The 12,982-nt window shown below is 56.0% G+C and overlaps 1 protein-coding gene across 2 annotated transcripts; it reads right to left on the bottom strand.

Moving 5' to 3' along the window:
• Window positions 1–205: 205 nt before the first annotated feature.
• Window positions 206–12,037, bottom strand: CTSB (cathepsin B). 2 transcript variants are annotated; one of them, XM_059831301.1, is made up of 10 exons: window positions 12,006–12,037; window positions 6,234–6,385; window positions 5,591–5,676; window positions 5,064–5,178; window positions 4,707–4,825; window positions 3,949–4,034; window positions 3,089–3,235; window positions 2,297–2,413; window positions 523–651; window positions 206–428 (listed from the first exon to the last, which is right to left on the bottom strand). In XM_059831301.1, exons 2-10 carry the CDS (start codon window positions 6,357–6,359, stop codon window positions 331–333), a joined length of 1,023 nt encoding a protein of 340 aa, XP_059687284.1. In that variant the 5' UTR covers window positions 6,360–6,385; window positions 12,006–12,037; the 3' UTR covers window positions 206–330. The 2 variants fall into 2 exon arrangements, with proteins under 2 accessions (XP_059687284.1, XP_059687291.1); XM_059831308.1 differs by lacking the exon at window positions 12,006–12,037 and adding an exon at window positions 8,243–8,255.
• Between the last annotated feature and the right edge of the window lie 945 nt (window positions 12,038–12,982).

Genomic DNA, 12,982 nt, shown 5'->3' with positions numbered 1-12,982 from the left:
TGCTTCCTACCCTCCCAGTAAGAGACTGGGCTGGAAGGGGTCCAGGCTAACCAAATACCACGGCGCACGAGGCCAGTGAGCCCTCCAGCAGTCCTTTGAGCAGGGGACGCCCCATAGCTGCGACCCACCAGGAGCAGAGGGCTTGCAGAGAGCAGTTCCACCTCCAGCTCCACCATACAATTAAAAAAAAAAACACCCAAGAAAAAAAGATAAAAAGCTTTAATAAAGTAACCTCAACTATAGTCTCTTAGAAGGGGGGGCTCTGCACCCAACCCACTATCAGTTAAAAGCATCGGGGACTCAGGATTACTTGTGGTATGATCAAGAAGGTTACACCCTCTTCCAGTACTGCTCCGTGCTGGGGATGCCGGCCACGATCTCCGACTCGATGCCGCAGTGGTCCTCTCCTCGGAGGATTTTGAAGAAGCCTGGAAGCACACCAAAAGCCAAAAGTCAACCTCCCCATCACACCAAGGAGAACGGGGAAGGGATTCCTTCCGGCAGCATCCGGGGGTGCCTCACCGTTGTCCCCCCAGTCGGTGTTCCAGGAGTTGGCGGCCAGCCAGTACGGAGTACCGTTGTCCACCCCCCAGCCCAGGATTCGGATCGCGTGGCCTCCAACCTGCTCGCCGGACACGTGCTGGTAGACCCCTGCAAGGCAACACGTCAACAGGCGCTGTGTCCCCACGCTTCAGACCACTGCCAGCTTGTGAGACATTTGGTATCGAAGCCCAGAGGCCAGCCGAGAAGGCGTTTTGGGGTTAAATGTGACCCTGAAGCTTAGTGTAGAGTCTGGAGGAAGGACTGATGCTAAACATCAGCTCAGCGCGCAGGACACCCGGAGACACTCGGCACGGGTCCCGAAGGTGGCACATCCCAAGCAGTTCAGAACAGGGAACTGGAGTCCACACCAGGAGAGCCATCTGCCAGGATTTTACCTAAAATCCTAGCTGTTATTCTCAGCTGCAATTCTGGGGGTTCCCCACCAGGGCTTCCTCCCTGAGCCAGTCCCAAGCACCTATTCCCCTTCCTATAAACCAATGGATACAGGAGGTAGTAGCTCCCTGTATTGGGTTTGCGTGGCAGCGCTTTGGTAGCAGGGGGGGCTACAAGGGTGGCTTCTGTGAGAACCTGCTAGAAACTTCTACTATGTCTGATAGAGCCAATGCCAGCCGGCTCCAGAACGGACCCACCGCTGGCCAAGGCCGAGCTAATCAGCAACAGTGGTAGTGCCTCTGTGATAACATATTTAAGAAGGGGGGAAAAACCGGGAAGTGGCAGCCGGAGAAGAGAGGAGTGAGAATACGTGAGAGGAACAGCCCTGCAGACACCAAGGTCGGTGAAGAAGGAGGGGAGGAGGAGCTCCAGACGCTGGAGCAGAGGTTCCCCGGCAGCCCCTGGTGAAGACCATGGTGAGGCAGGCTGTGCCCTGCACCCATGGAGGTCCACGGTGGAGCAGATATCCACCTGCAGCCCGGGGAGGACCCCACGCCGGAGCAGGGGGATGCCCGAAGGAGGCTGTGATCCCATGGGAAGCCCACGCTGGAGCAGGCTCCTGGCAGGAGCTGTGGCCCCGTGGAGAGAGGAGCCCACGCTGGAGCAGGTTTGCTGGCAGGACTTGTGACCCCACGGGGGACCCACACTGGAGCAGTCTGTTCCTGAAGGACTGCACCCGTGGAAAGGACCCACGCTGGAGCAGTTTGTGGAGAACTGTCTCCTGTGGGAGGGACCCCACGCTGGAGCAGGGGAAGAGTGTGAGGAGGAAGGAGCGGCAGAAACAATGTGTGATGAACTGACCACAACCCCCATTCCCCGTCCCCCTGTGCCCCTCGGGGGGAAGAGGTAGAGAAAATTGGGAGTGAAGTTGAGCCCGGGAAGAAGGCGGGGGTGGGGGGAAGGTGTTGGTTTTTTAAGATTTGGTTTTACTTCTCATTATCCTACTCTGATTTTGATTGGTAATAAATTAAACTCATTTCCCCAAGTCAAGTCTGTTTTGCCCATGATGGTAGTGGTGAGTGATCTCCCTATGTCCTTATCTCGACCTACGAGCCTTTTCCTCATATTTTCTCTCTCCTGTCCAGCTGAGGAAGGGGAGTGAGTGAGTGAGCGGCTGTGTGGTGATTAGTCCGGCTGGGCTTAAACCAAAACACTCCCCATGTTGTTGCAACACCAGGTACTCAAGTGTGAACTTGAGATCTCCTTTCAGACTTGAGTAGAGGGACAAGGGCCACACAAGACAGACCCTACGGATGAAGTAGGGAACAGGGCTCCCTACAGCCTCAGAGCAGATGCTCACCAGACTTGTACATCAGGAAGTCCTCATAGACGATGAAGGCTCCTTCCACTGGGCCGTTCTTGTAGATCTCAGCCATGATCTCCTTCTCACTGTGAGGGACACCGTAGGATGTGATGCCTATGGAGAAAAAAAAAGCCCCATTAGTAAGGCATTGTCAGGCCACACAGGTCTTGGGACCGCTAGACAGAGACTGCTCAGCGTGCCCATGCAAGAGGCCTTCTCCACTTAAAGCTTAAATTCAAACCCAGCTGCTCCAGAGGCACTGACACAGCCAGGCAGGGAAAGTGGGCTCCAAGCACCCCTCTTCTATTTAACTGAAAAGTCCTATTCTGTACCCGAAGACCTATTCCAGGCAGCTTCAGTGGGAAGGGATGTTTTCCCCTTGTACACCCTCTTTTCCAAAACAAACAAAATTACTCCAGGCTAAGACAAATCTCCAAGAAGTAGCCAGACTATCCTACATGTATAGGGCTGGCTACCAGACCAAGGAGTAAGAGGAGGTGGCTTTGACACCAGACTCCCCCAGGGCTCAGCACTACACTCTTCAACCCAAGCAGGTCCACCATGAGGACTCAAATCAGTTCCCCCATCTTTGCTGAGTCTCAGCAAATACAAACTGTGCATCTGTCAGGCTTATGTTTGCTCCAGGACCACCCATCCCGAGGGCACAGAAAATAACCACCATAAAACAGCTTAGGAAGAGGTCCAACCCCGCCAACCCCACCGAGCTACCACTACGAGCAGCTCTGGAGCTGCTGTGCATGGAGCAGCGTCGGAGGCCACCTGCCTTACCGTAGTGCTTGTCCTCCTTGTATGAGGGTGAGTAGCCGGGTTCGCAGTGCCGGCTGCACCTGGGGGTTTCCCCCCCCTCCCCGGTGCACGGTGGCCGGGAGCCGTTGACGTGGTGCTCACAGGGTGGGATGGAGTAGGGACGGCAGCCTGTCGAGGACAGAGGCGGCATGAACTGGCTGTCCCCAGGCACCCCTGTCCCCAAGAGCCATGCTGGAGAAGGCACCAGATGCGCAGAGAAAGGGTATGACCTTTCTGACCCAGAAAACCCATAGATGAGTGGGGTGCGAGCAAGAGTAGGTCTGCCACTCCCAGATGAGCAATCCCTGCATCAGCACTGCATTTCCCCTCCAGACCTGCTTCCCACCACCTCCCTTCTTGAGAAAGTGATGGAAAAGATGGAAACATGAACCAACTCATGGCCATGCTAGGAAGAGGCAGAGGTTTCCAGTCTGGAAGTTGCTTTGTGACGGGGAAACATGTCAGGAAGACTCCTGCCCGCATCCAAAGTGTATTGAACTAGTCCAAAACCAGCAACAATAAAAAAATTCCCAGCCTGATTCACTCCTGCTATGGAAGCAGGAGCCTTGTGGGGTTGTTACGTCTGGCTGCTGTGCTCCTTTCCTGGATGGGTCTCCTGCTACTAGGTGCTGCTCAGGGACCCTTGTCCCAAAGGGGTGACCAGAAGGAGCCATGAGGACAGGAGCAGCCAGCTAGGACAGCAGAGGTGTTTGAGCCCAGACCTGAAGGAAGGAGCAGCCACAAGGATGCAGACCAGAAGAGAAGCACCCTGAAGGACATGAACCTGTAACCGAGCAGAGATGCTCCTCTTTGCTTTCACAAGGGTATCTGCCAGGACTTACCCACATGGGAATCGTAGAGACCCCCGGACACGAGGCCCCTCTCTGTCCAGTACCTCCACGCACCGGAGGGGTAACCACCGTTGCACCTGGAGAAAGAGGAGGCAGTTCCAGCTCCAGCCTGCTCAGAGCCATCCCCTTTTGGGGCAGCGTGGGATGGCTGATGGAAAGCTTTCACCACGTTGAAACTTTTTAAGTCTGTCCCTGCCTTCCCCAGGATTTCTAGGCATCGAGACACCAAAGCCTCAGGGCAAGAAGGAGCTAAGAGCACCCATGCCTCCAAATCCCAAAGCAGTGGTGCCTCCTTACCAGGTCCCTGGTCAGCCTCTGCCACCAAGAGCAGCAGAAGTCACACAGCTTGGAGACCCAACTCCCCACCCTGCTCTCAACAACTGCCAAAGCCACAGGCAAAAGGCTTGTGCCTGAAAACTAAGGCTTTGGGGTTATTAAAAGATCCTTCCTTTGGCTTAGGCAGCTGCCAACTCTATATGGGAAAGCATCGCTACGTGCTTGCCCTCCCTACACCATCCATCATCATCCAGCTACTGCTGGAGGCGGGATGTGTCCCCGAGGAACTTTCAGTCCATGCAGTCACGTTTATGTTCCCACCTAATTCCAGCATCTACAGCACAAAACACCGGTGGGGCTCCCTGCTCATTAGGGAGACTGGGAAGACAGGGCTGAAACCATCAGCATCTTGGGGTTGTGTCCCTGCTCCTCCCACCCACCTTTTAAGTGCACAAGAACCAAGAGCAGCTCACCCCATGCCGCACTCGAAACCGCAGCACGACAGCAAGTCCTCCGCCGAGACCTCCACGCTCACCTTGGCATTCGTGTGAACGCAGATTCTGTCCGAAATCGCTTCTACGGCACCAAAAGCCTGCGGGCAGCCCCAAAAAATCCAAGGGAAGACCATTAGAGCTGGCCGAGAGAGAGAAACCGGGCAACCTTCTGGCAATGAATGCAGCAAGCATAAGCCTGGCTGGGAGAAGCCCACCGAGAAGCTCAGACACTGCAGGATCCCCCGTGTCCCCCCCATTTATGCAGCAAACTCAACAGCATGTTTTTTGGCCAGCAAACTCTGTATCAACATGACCTTAAACCATCCATGCTCTTACCCAGCAAGAGCCACAAGAGCCCTGGTCTCTTATCTCGTTGATGGTGGGACAGTTAGGCCACTGCGTCCGCGAGTCGAAGTTATCGGGCAGCTCCATGTCTGCAGCAAAATCTACCCTGCAAGTGAGAAGAGGGAAGTCCTGTTACAGGAACATCAGTGTAACTGGATGGGGCGCACAGGACTCTCCAACCTCCTCTGCCGGTGACCTGGAGGACGAGTTCTCTTCTTGTTTGCTTACTGAAGGAGAACAAATACTTCTGAAGTCCTCAGACTGGGTCAGCAGCTCCTCCAGTGTTTTGAGTTTCAAGGAGTACAAATTACACAATTGGTCAAGTACCTGCCAGGACAGAGGATGGATGTTCCCTCCATGCATGCTTCTGTGCTTAACTCCATGCAAGATGTCCACCAAGCTGCACCCAGGGGAACCCCACTCACAGCCTGCTGGGGAGACCCTCACCCACTCCAGCTACACCAGGAACATCCACACAAGCTTTTACAGGGCCCTCATCGTCTTCTCCCGGCACCCACCTCTCAGGGAGCTTGGGTCCACCCAGGAAGGTGCCACAGAGCTTCTTCACATAGCTCATGTCAGTGTTGCGGAAATTGTGCCCTGCCTGGGAAGAGACACAGAGAAACAGGACATGACTCTCCAGAGCCATCAAGCGCATCGCTGGGACCAGCCTGGTGCTTCAGATCTCTCTCAAACCCAACTGGTGTCTGACACTTGCTATGAAACCCAGGGGCCAAGAGCCAAGCTACCTACAGACACAGAACACAGCCCCTTCCAGGATCAGCGCATCACGATCAGTAAGCTAAGGTCCAACTCTAGGCTTTGGCCACAGCAGCCTGGCCGAGGTGGGTTTGGCCAGGTCACCAATACAACTTGATGCTTGCTGCTTGTTTCCAGCCTCCCACAGAGTCCCCTCTCCTCTCGGCATTGCTCCTAGTCTATGAATTCTTCAGTGCTCTGCTCCGAAGAGAAGCTGCACAGTTATTGTCACCGCAGGAATCCCTGATGGCATCAACTCACCAGAGAAGTCAACTAGGACCAAGGCTGGTTTGATGCAACCAACGTGGTGAGACTCCCAAAGCTCAGCTACCGAGTCCCACAAAGATTGTCAAGCAATGCATCAAAAAACCCCAAAAACCCAAAAAGCAAGCCGGTACTCACCTTCCAGGTGGTGTTGAGTTTGTTTATGTGGTTGACCAAGTCGCTGGAGAGGGGAGGGTAGCGAGGAATGCTGCGAGCATTGGCGAAGGCCACCAGGACACACAGGATGGACACGGACGGCCACATCTTGGCTACAGAACGGGACACTCCACCTGCAGCCAGATTTGGGCATCATTGGAAACCTGCCCAAGGCAGGCTCGGACCACGAGCAAGGGCTTGGCAGAAGGACCGCTGCAACAACACGTGGGAGGATAAAACACGTGGCTGCAGGAAGCCCCTCCCAATCCCGATTTACCCCAAAGGTCAGGAGAAACGTAGGAGTGGACTAATAACCCCCCTCCTGCAGCTCAGAGAAATCAGACAAGGCAACCCTGTTCGGTCGACCGCTGCAGGATTAGTAGCGGCAGGAAAGTCTCTTTTGAAGCAGATCCAAAGGATCGAATTTGGAGGGTATTAAAAGCTGTGTTTACTTCCACAACACTGGAGAATAAGGACTAGGAGAAGGAATAGATTACTCCCCCCCCCATGGCAAACTGCAGGCAGGGCTGCAGCCCCAGGGACTTGCTCGCCCTTGCCCTAGTGCAGTGCTCTTCCCTTCAAAGTTATCACTCCAAATCACATTTTTGGACTTTATGGCCTCATTTCGGCCATCCCGTTGCGCTGGGGACCCTTGATTAGGGTCACAGCCCCGATGTGCACAGACCCTCTCTGCATGGGGATCCCTACATCCGCGGCTGCTGCCTGTGCTCCCTTCCCACTGGAGTTTTTCACGGGGGATGCTGTGAAGCCGCATCCCTTGGTGCAGGGCAGCAGGAAAGTCCCAATTTGGGGAACAGAGATGCAGGGGAATTCTGGGAGCATGGCAAGAGTGGTCCACAGCCTCCCGCGTGGGAGCACAGGCATCACCCTGCCCAAAGATGCTCCAGGGCTCGGTGGTTTCTCTGTTCTCCTGCCTCCCTTAACCTAACCCTCATTAAATTCCCCAACTGCAATTTAACCCCCAACGCCAGCAGCCGCCGCTTGCTCCGCGTCCCTACGCCTGACTCAGACACGCAGCCAGGCCATGAGCTGCTCGACCTCTGCAACCACACCAAGGTACCCTCCTCTTCCTCCTCCAAAACCTCCCGGTTCCCCTTCACCAACCCCACATCCACCCCGACGAGCACCAAGCCTGGTGAGTGACCCAAGACCTCGGACACTCCACAGCAGCCTGAACAGCGGAGATATTTAGGCTTTAATTCCTACTCATCTCAGCGAGCTGAACGTGTAATCACCTTCGCGAGCCGGGGCTTAAGCCTTTCGAGGCAAATACGCCCGAGCAGCCGGACACGCAGCTCTTGCCAGCAGCTCTCCGGCCCCGCCGCAGCAGAGCAGGGGATGGGGAGACACACATGCATTTCTCCACCCACTAACAGCCAAGTTTAGCCTTTCCAGAGAAGAAAACCCAGCAGGAGTGTCCTACTTTCTGCCAGTGACAAGCCCAGGCGGCTGCAGCTAACTGTATAAAGGGGCTTTTTTTTCCTTCCCCATTTCACCATTTATTTATTTTTCTTCCCACTCTCCATGCTTTCAGCAGGATGCTCAGCCCAAAAGCAAGTTGAGTTTCAGCAGCACGTGGATCCTCCCACCCCTCAATCTCACCTCTCTGAAGGGGTTTTGTGCATATTCGCTTGCTTAGAGGTTTCTCGCAGCCAAGGGACTCGCTGGCATTGCCGGTGCCCCCACCGTGCTCCCCTGCTTACGCAGCTGGAAGGTTATGTCCAGAGAAACAAATACACATTTCTAAGGCTACTGGACTGGGGTTTTTGCCTTGTGCCCCTTCAACATGGCCATCAGAAGCTTGTAGGTGACCAGCCTGAGCTGAAGCACCTTTTCTAATGAAAAATATTATTTTTTTAAAAAAAAAAGCAACACAAAAACAAAAAATCCCCAAAACCTCTGTACTTCCTGCAGTCAACTTTATATTTCCTGTAGCGCAGAAGGGAGGCATTTCTGAGGCCAGAAGTCACCTGATACACTTTCGTTTTCAGCAGGATGCTCGTGAATTTGCTGACAGGCTGAAACCCGCCCTGCAAAGCCTTCTGCATCGCTACGGCCGCTTGCCCCGAGCTCCTGACGGACGGGACACGGGAGATCTCGCATCCTCAGGTTACCAGACCACACTGGCTGCAGCCTGCGAGCTCCAGGACACCCGAGACCAAACTGAAAAAAGATACCAGGCAGTTTCCCCTCCGACAGGCGCTCGTCTTTTCAGCTCTGCTGCATTGCATCCGCCCCGCGACGTGGCTGACAGCCAGCAAACCCAGCAGAAGCAGCGAGAGGTCTCCCAGCGCAACCCGAATAGCTGGGAGCCAGTCGGTCGTTTCAGCAAACGAGCCCCTGGCCAAGTCTCCTATGGGCATGAAGTTTTTTGGGGGGAGCTGATACTCTCAGTTGGATGGCATCCCAAGATCTGGGTGAAGAAGGAAGAAGAAATCCTTGATCTCATGGGAACAGACTTTTTAGTAGTGCCTGTAGCGATACGACAAGGGGTGATGGTTTTAAACTAGAAGAGGGTAGATTCAGACTAGATAGAAGAAAGAAATTCTCTGCGCCGAGGGTGGTGAGACACTGGCAGAGGTTGCCCAGAGAGGTGGTGGATGCCCCATCCCTGGAAACATTCCAGGTCAGGTTGGATGGGGCTCTGAGCAACTTGATCTGTTTGAAGATGTCCCTGTTCATTGTAGGGGGTTGGACTAGATGACCTTGAGAGGTCCCTTCCAACCCAAACCATTCTGTGATTCTATGGAGTCTCTTATGGGCATGGAGTCTCCCATGGGCATGGAGTCAATACTCTCAGCTGGATGGCACGGAGTATCCCAAGACCAGGGTGGAGAAGGAAAGGGAAATCCTCGATCTCATGCAATTTCTTCCTCCCTACCCCCCAACGGCTTTAGCAAGCGCTCTGTGTACAACAAATCTATATATAGAGAGCGCAGGCACGGGACTCGCAGGATGAATTTCCACCGACAGCGAGTCACGTGCAGCCGGAGGCACGCTGACCCCAGCGGCAATGCAGCAAGTAAGAAAAGTCTGCTGGTTTCCACCATCACCCCCCTTTTCCCACAGACACGGTGCAGTAAGACGCTTCCCCTGGCAGCGTTATCGCGCGTGTGCTTCCCCCACCACCGCTATCTCCTCCGCACACACCTCCCTCCCCCTAAAACCCCACGGCCGTTTTAAATACCACCAAAAGAGCAGCACCAAAACTAAGCTTGTGTAACAGCTGCTGCACCCGACAAATATCCGCTCTTCTTTCTGCACGGTGAACAGGGCGGAGGAGTTTCTCCAGCCACCCCAGGAGACCCCTTCCCTTTGCACCCCCCAGGTCTCTGGAGGTGCCTCGCAGCTTCAGGATAACCCCAGCAAAGGCTGTTTTCACACGTCACATCCCACCACAGCTTGAAAGCCGAAGCAAAACTCAGCTGTTGGATTTCTTAAGACACAGCAGCTTCACCCTAGCAAACTCTCCAGACGGCAGGAGGATGTTTGGGGCTTGCAAAGAGCCCCCACCTCCTCTTGGGCTGCAGACCTGGGAGCTGGGGACCCATCCCCTGTCCCCCGCTTTGGGATCTGGAGTATCTGGTAATGCAATTTCTCAAAGGATGAGGAAGAAAACTGCTACCCACCAGCACACCTGACCCCAGGCAGGATTTTCACAATTCAACCAGCTGGTTGCTTAAAAAGAGGAAATTTGGGCCACCTGAGTGCAGCCCTTGAGCCGCCCCCCCCCAGCCAGCGAGGAGGAAGCACTGAGGCTGAAGGCCCTCCAACACGAGCTGCTCAGAGCAGCGCGAGGGAGGAGAGCACCCAAAGCGAGATGGCTGCGGCTGGCGCTGCACCACCCACCCGCAGTCCCTCTGCGCCGCAGGCTGCTGCCTGCAACGGCGCAGGCAGGGAGACAGGGAGGAGGGAAAGAGGTGACATCACCCAGGTGCCTTCTCCATCCCTCCTGGTCAGGAGATCCTGGAGCCAGAGACAGGTCCCTGCCTGCTTTCCCAGGGACAGGGCTCCAACTATTTGGACCACAGGATGCCGGAGATCAGCAGGGTCCCACAGCCTCCTCCCAGCAGCCGAGGGAGATGCGCAGTGCCCGCAACAGCAAATCCCTCTGCTGAGCCCTACCACGAAGGTCTTCTCCTCATCACCCAAAAATCAAAGCTCACAAGTCCCATTTAACCTGGGCATTTCTCTGCACGGTCAACAAACCCCCCAAACCAGGCTGTTCCGAGCCCAGCTCGCATGACTCAGTTTAGGCAGGTCAAGCCACGAGATAAGTCACAACCCTGAAGCACCTCTCAGCTCCTCCGCTGTCTGGGCCAAACCCCTCCAGGCACAGACGGAGGCACCTACACACCCTTTTCCAAAGGTTTGGGGAAGATAAAAGCTGTCCCAGCCCTCCAGAGAGAGAAGGGTACTCAGCAAAACCCAAGTCATGTGTCCTCCTCCAGCAAGCAGCCCTTTACCCAAGCGGAGCTTTGTCCTTTGTTCTGGCTGCCAGTATTTGTGTGTGACTCTAAGCCACAATAAAGCAAGGGTATAAACAAAGCAATCCAGCTCAGCTTGCTGAGCAGCCAGGTTAGCCCGGTGGCCCCACAGGCATGCACCAAACTCAGGGCCTGGTGACTTCATTACAGCCATTACTGCATTATCAAAGCTTGGGGTTTTCTGTCTTTAAAAAAAATAAAAAAATAAGCATGAGCCACTCTTCCCCGCACCCGTTCCTTTCCAGAAAAGCCGAACCATTAGCACAGGTTAGATATCTGGCAAAATAAATACATCTTGAGACAAGGCGCAGCGCTCGCCACTATAGCTTGCATTCACAGAAAGTGCAAGATTCCTCCCAAATGGAGCTGCACTGATTTTTTTTTCTTTTTTTTGCTCTTACAGACCAATCCATAAACCAGAGTCTTGCACAAGACCTCAGCTGCCGCAGCAGACACCCTGCGCTACCGCCCTTCCTCGCCCTCATCCGCACCCTCAACTTTGCAACCTGGAGGTAAAACACAAGAAGGAAACGATCTGTGCTGTATCACACCGGCGGAGCGACCCCGGGAGTGCGATATACGGATGACAGATATACTGCACACCATGCAGAAGAAGCGAGGCAGCTTTTACCCAGCGCCATCTCCAAGCCGTGGTCCCGGTGCCAGACCCGAGCTTGGCCGTGCATGTTCCCAGAAGCACTTTGGGTACCAAACCGACCTCCTTAGCATCAGCTGAGGAGCAGAGCTGGGGTGGGTTGGGTTTTGTTTTCCATCTTCATTATGAAAACAAGGTTTTTCTCTCCTCCCCTGCCACTCACAGGAAGGTTGGCTGGTTTTGAGAAGCGCTGCGGGTCAACAGCATTTCCCCTGCAACAAACCTCACCCCGAGCCGAGCAGAGCATCCCTCCTGCACCCGCCACGGCCAACCCCACCCCAAACCGCAGCTGGACACCCGTGGGAGACGCTGCTGCTGCTCCAAGGGGGTGCTCCGCAGCACCCCACGGGCGCAGGGCCGGGGTCCCCCCGGGGGGGCAGCGCTCCCCGCCCGGCCCGGCCCCGCTGCTCCCCGCAGAGCCCCACGGCAGCGGGGGCGCCGCATCCCCACCCACGCGTGTCCCCCGCGCAGCGCAGCACCCCCTCCCCTTACCTGCCCGCGCTGCAGCGCCCGCGCCCCGCTGCGCCCCTTATCCCCGGCCCCGGCCCCGGCCCGCCCCCCCGCCGGGACTCGCCCCCCGCCGGGACTCACCGCCCCGCCGGCCCCGCGCTCCCCCGGCGGCCGCGGAAGGGGCAGCTCCCGGCGGCTGAGTCACCCCGGCCCCGGCCCGCCCCCAGCGTGACTGCATCCTGCCGGCTCCCCGCCTCCATCCCGCCCGCTTCCCTCCTCCAGCCTGCCTCCATCCCGTCTAGTTCTCCTCCGTCAGCCTGCCTGCATCCTTCCGCAATCCCACCCGCTTCCCTCTGCCATCCCGCCTCCATCCCACCTGCATCCCTCCTGCGTGCCGGCTGTATTCCACTTCCATCCCGACTGCTTCTCCCCTCTAGCCTGCCTACAGCCTGCCTCCATCCCTCCTCCAGCCTGCTTCCATCCCATCTAGTTTTCCTCCTTCAACCAGCCTGCATCCTTCCTCAATCCCACCTACATCCCACCTGTTTCCTTCTGCCATCCTGCCTCCATCCCACCTGCATCCCTCCTCAATCCCACCAGCATTCCACCTCCATCCCACCTGCTTCCTTCTGCCATCCTGCCTCCATCCCACCTGCATCCCTCCTCAATCCCACCAGCACTCCACCTGCATCCCACCTGCATCCCTCCTCAATCCCACCAGCATTCCACCTCCATCCCACCTGCTTCCCTCCTCCATCCTGCCTCCACCCCACCTGCATCCCTCCTCAATCCCACCAGCATTCCACCTACATCCCACCTCCTTCCTTCTGCCATCCTGCCTCCATCCCACCTGCATCCCTCCTCAATCCCACCAGCATTCCACCTCCATCCCATCTGCTTCCCTCCTCCATCCTGCCTCCATCCCACCTGCATTCCTCCTCAATCCCACCAGCATTCCACCTACATCCCACCTGCTTCCTTCTGCCATCCCGCCTCCATCCCACCTGCATCCCTCCTGCGTGCCGGCTGTATTCCACTTCCATCCTGACTGCTTCTCCCCTCTAGCCTGCCTACAGCCTGCCTCCATCCCTCCTCCAGCCTGCTTCCATCCCATCTAG

This window comes from Gavia stellata, chromosome 2 (genome assembly GCF_030936135.1).
Source record: "Gavia stellata isolate bGavSte3 chromosome 2, bGavSte3.hap2, whole genome shotgun sequence".
In the NCBI taxonomy this organism is placed as follows: domain Eukaryota; kingdom Metazoa; phylum Chordata; class Aves; order Gaviiformes; family Gaviidae; genus Gavia; species Gavia stellata.
Note: the sequence above shows the minus strand (reverse complement) of the source record. Positions and strands in the feature narration are given on the sequence as shown.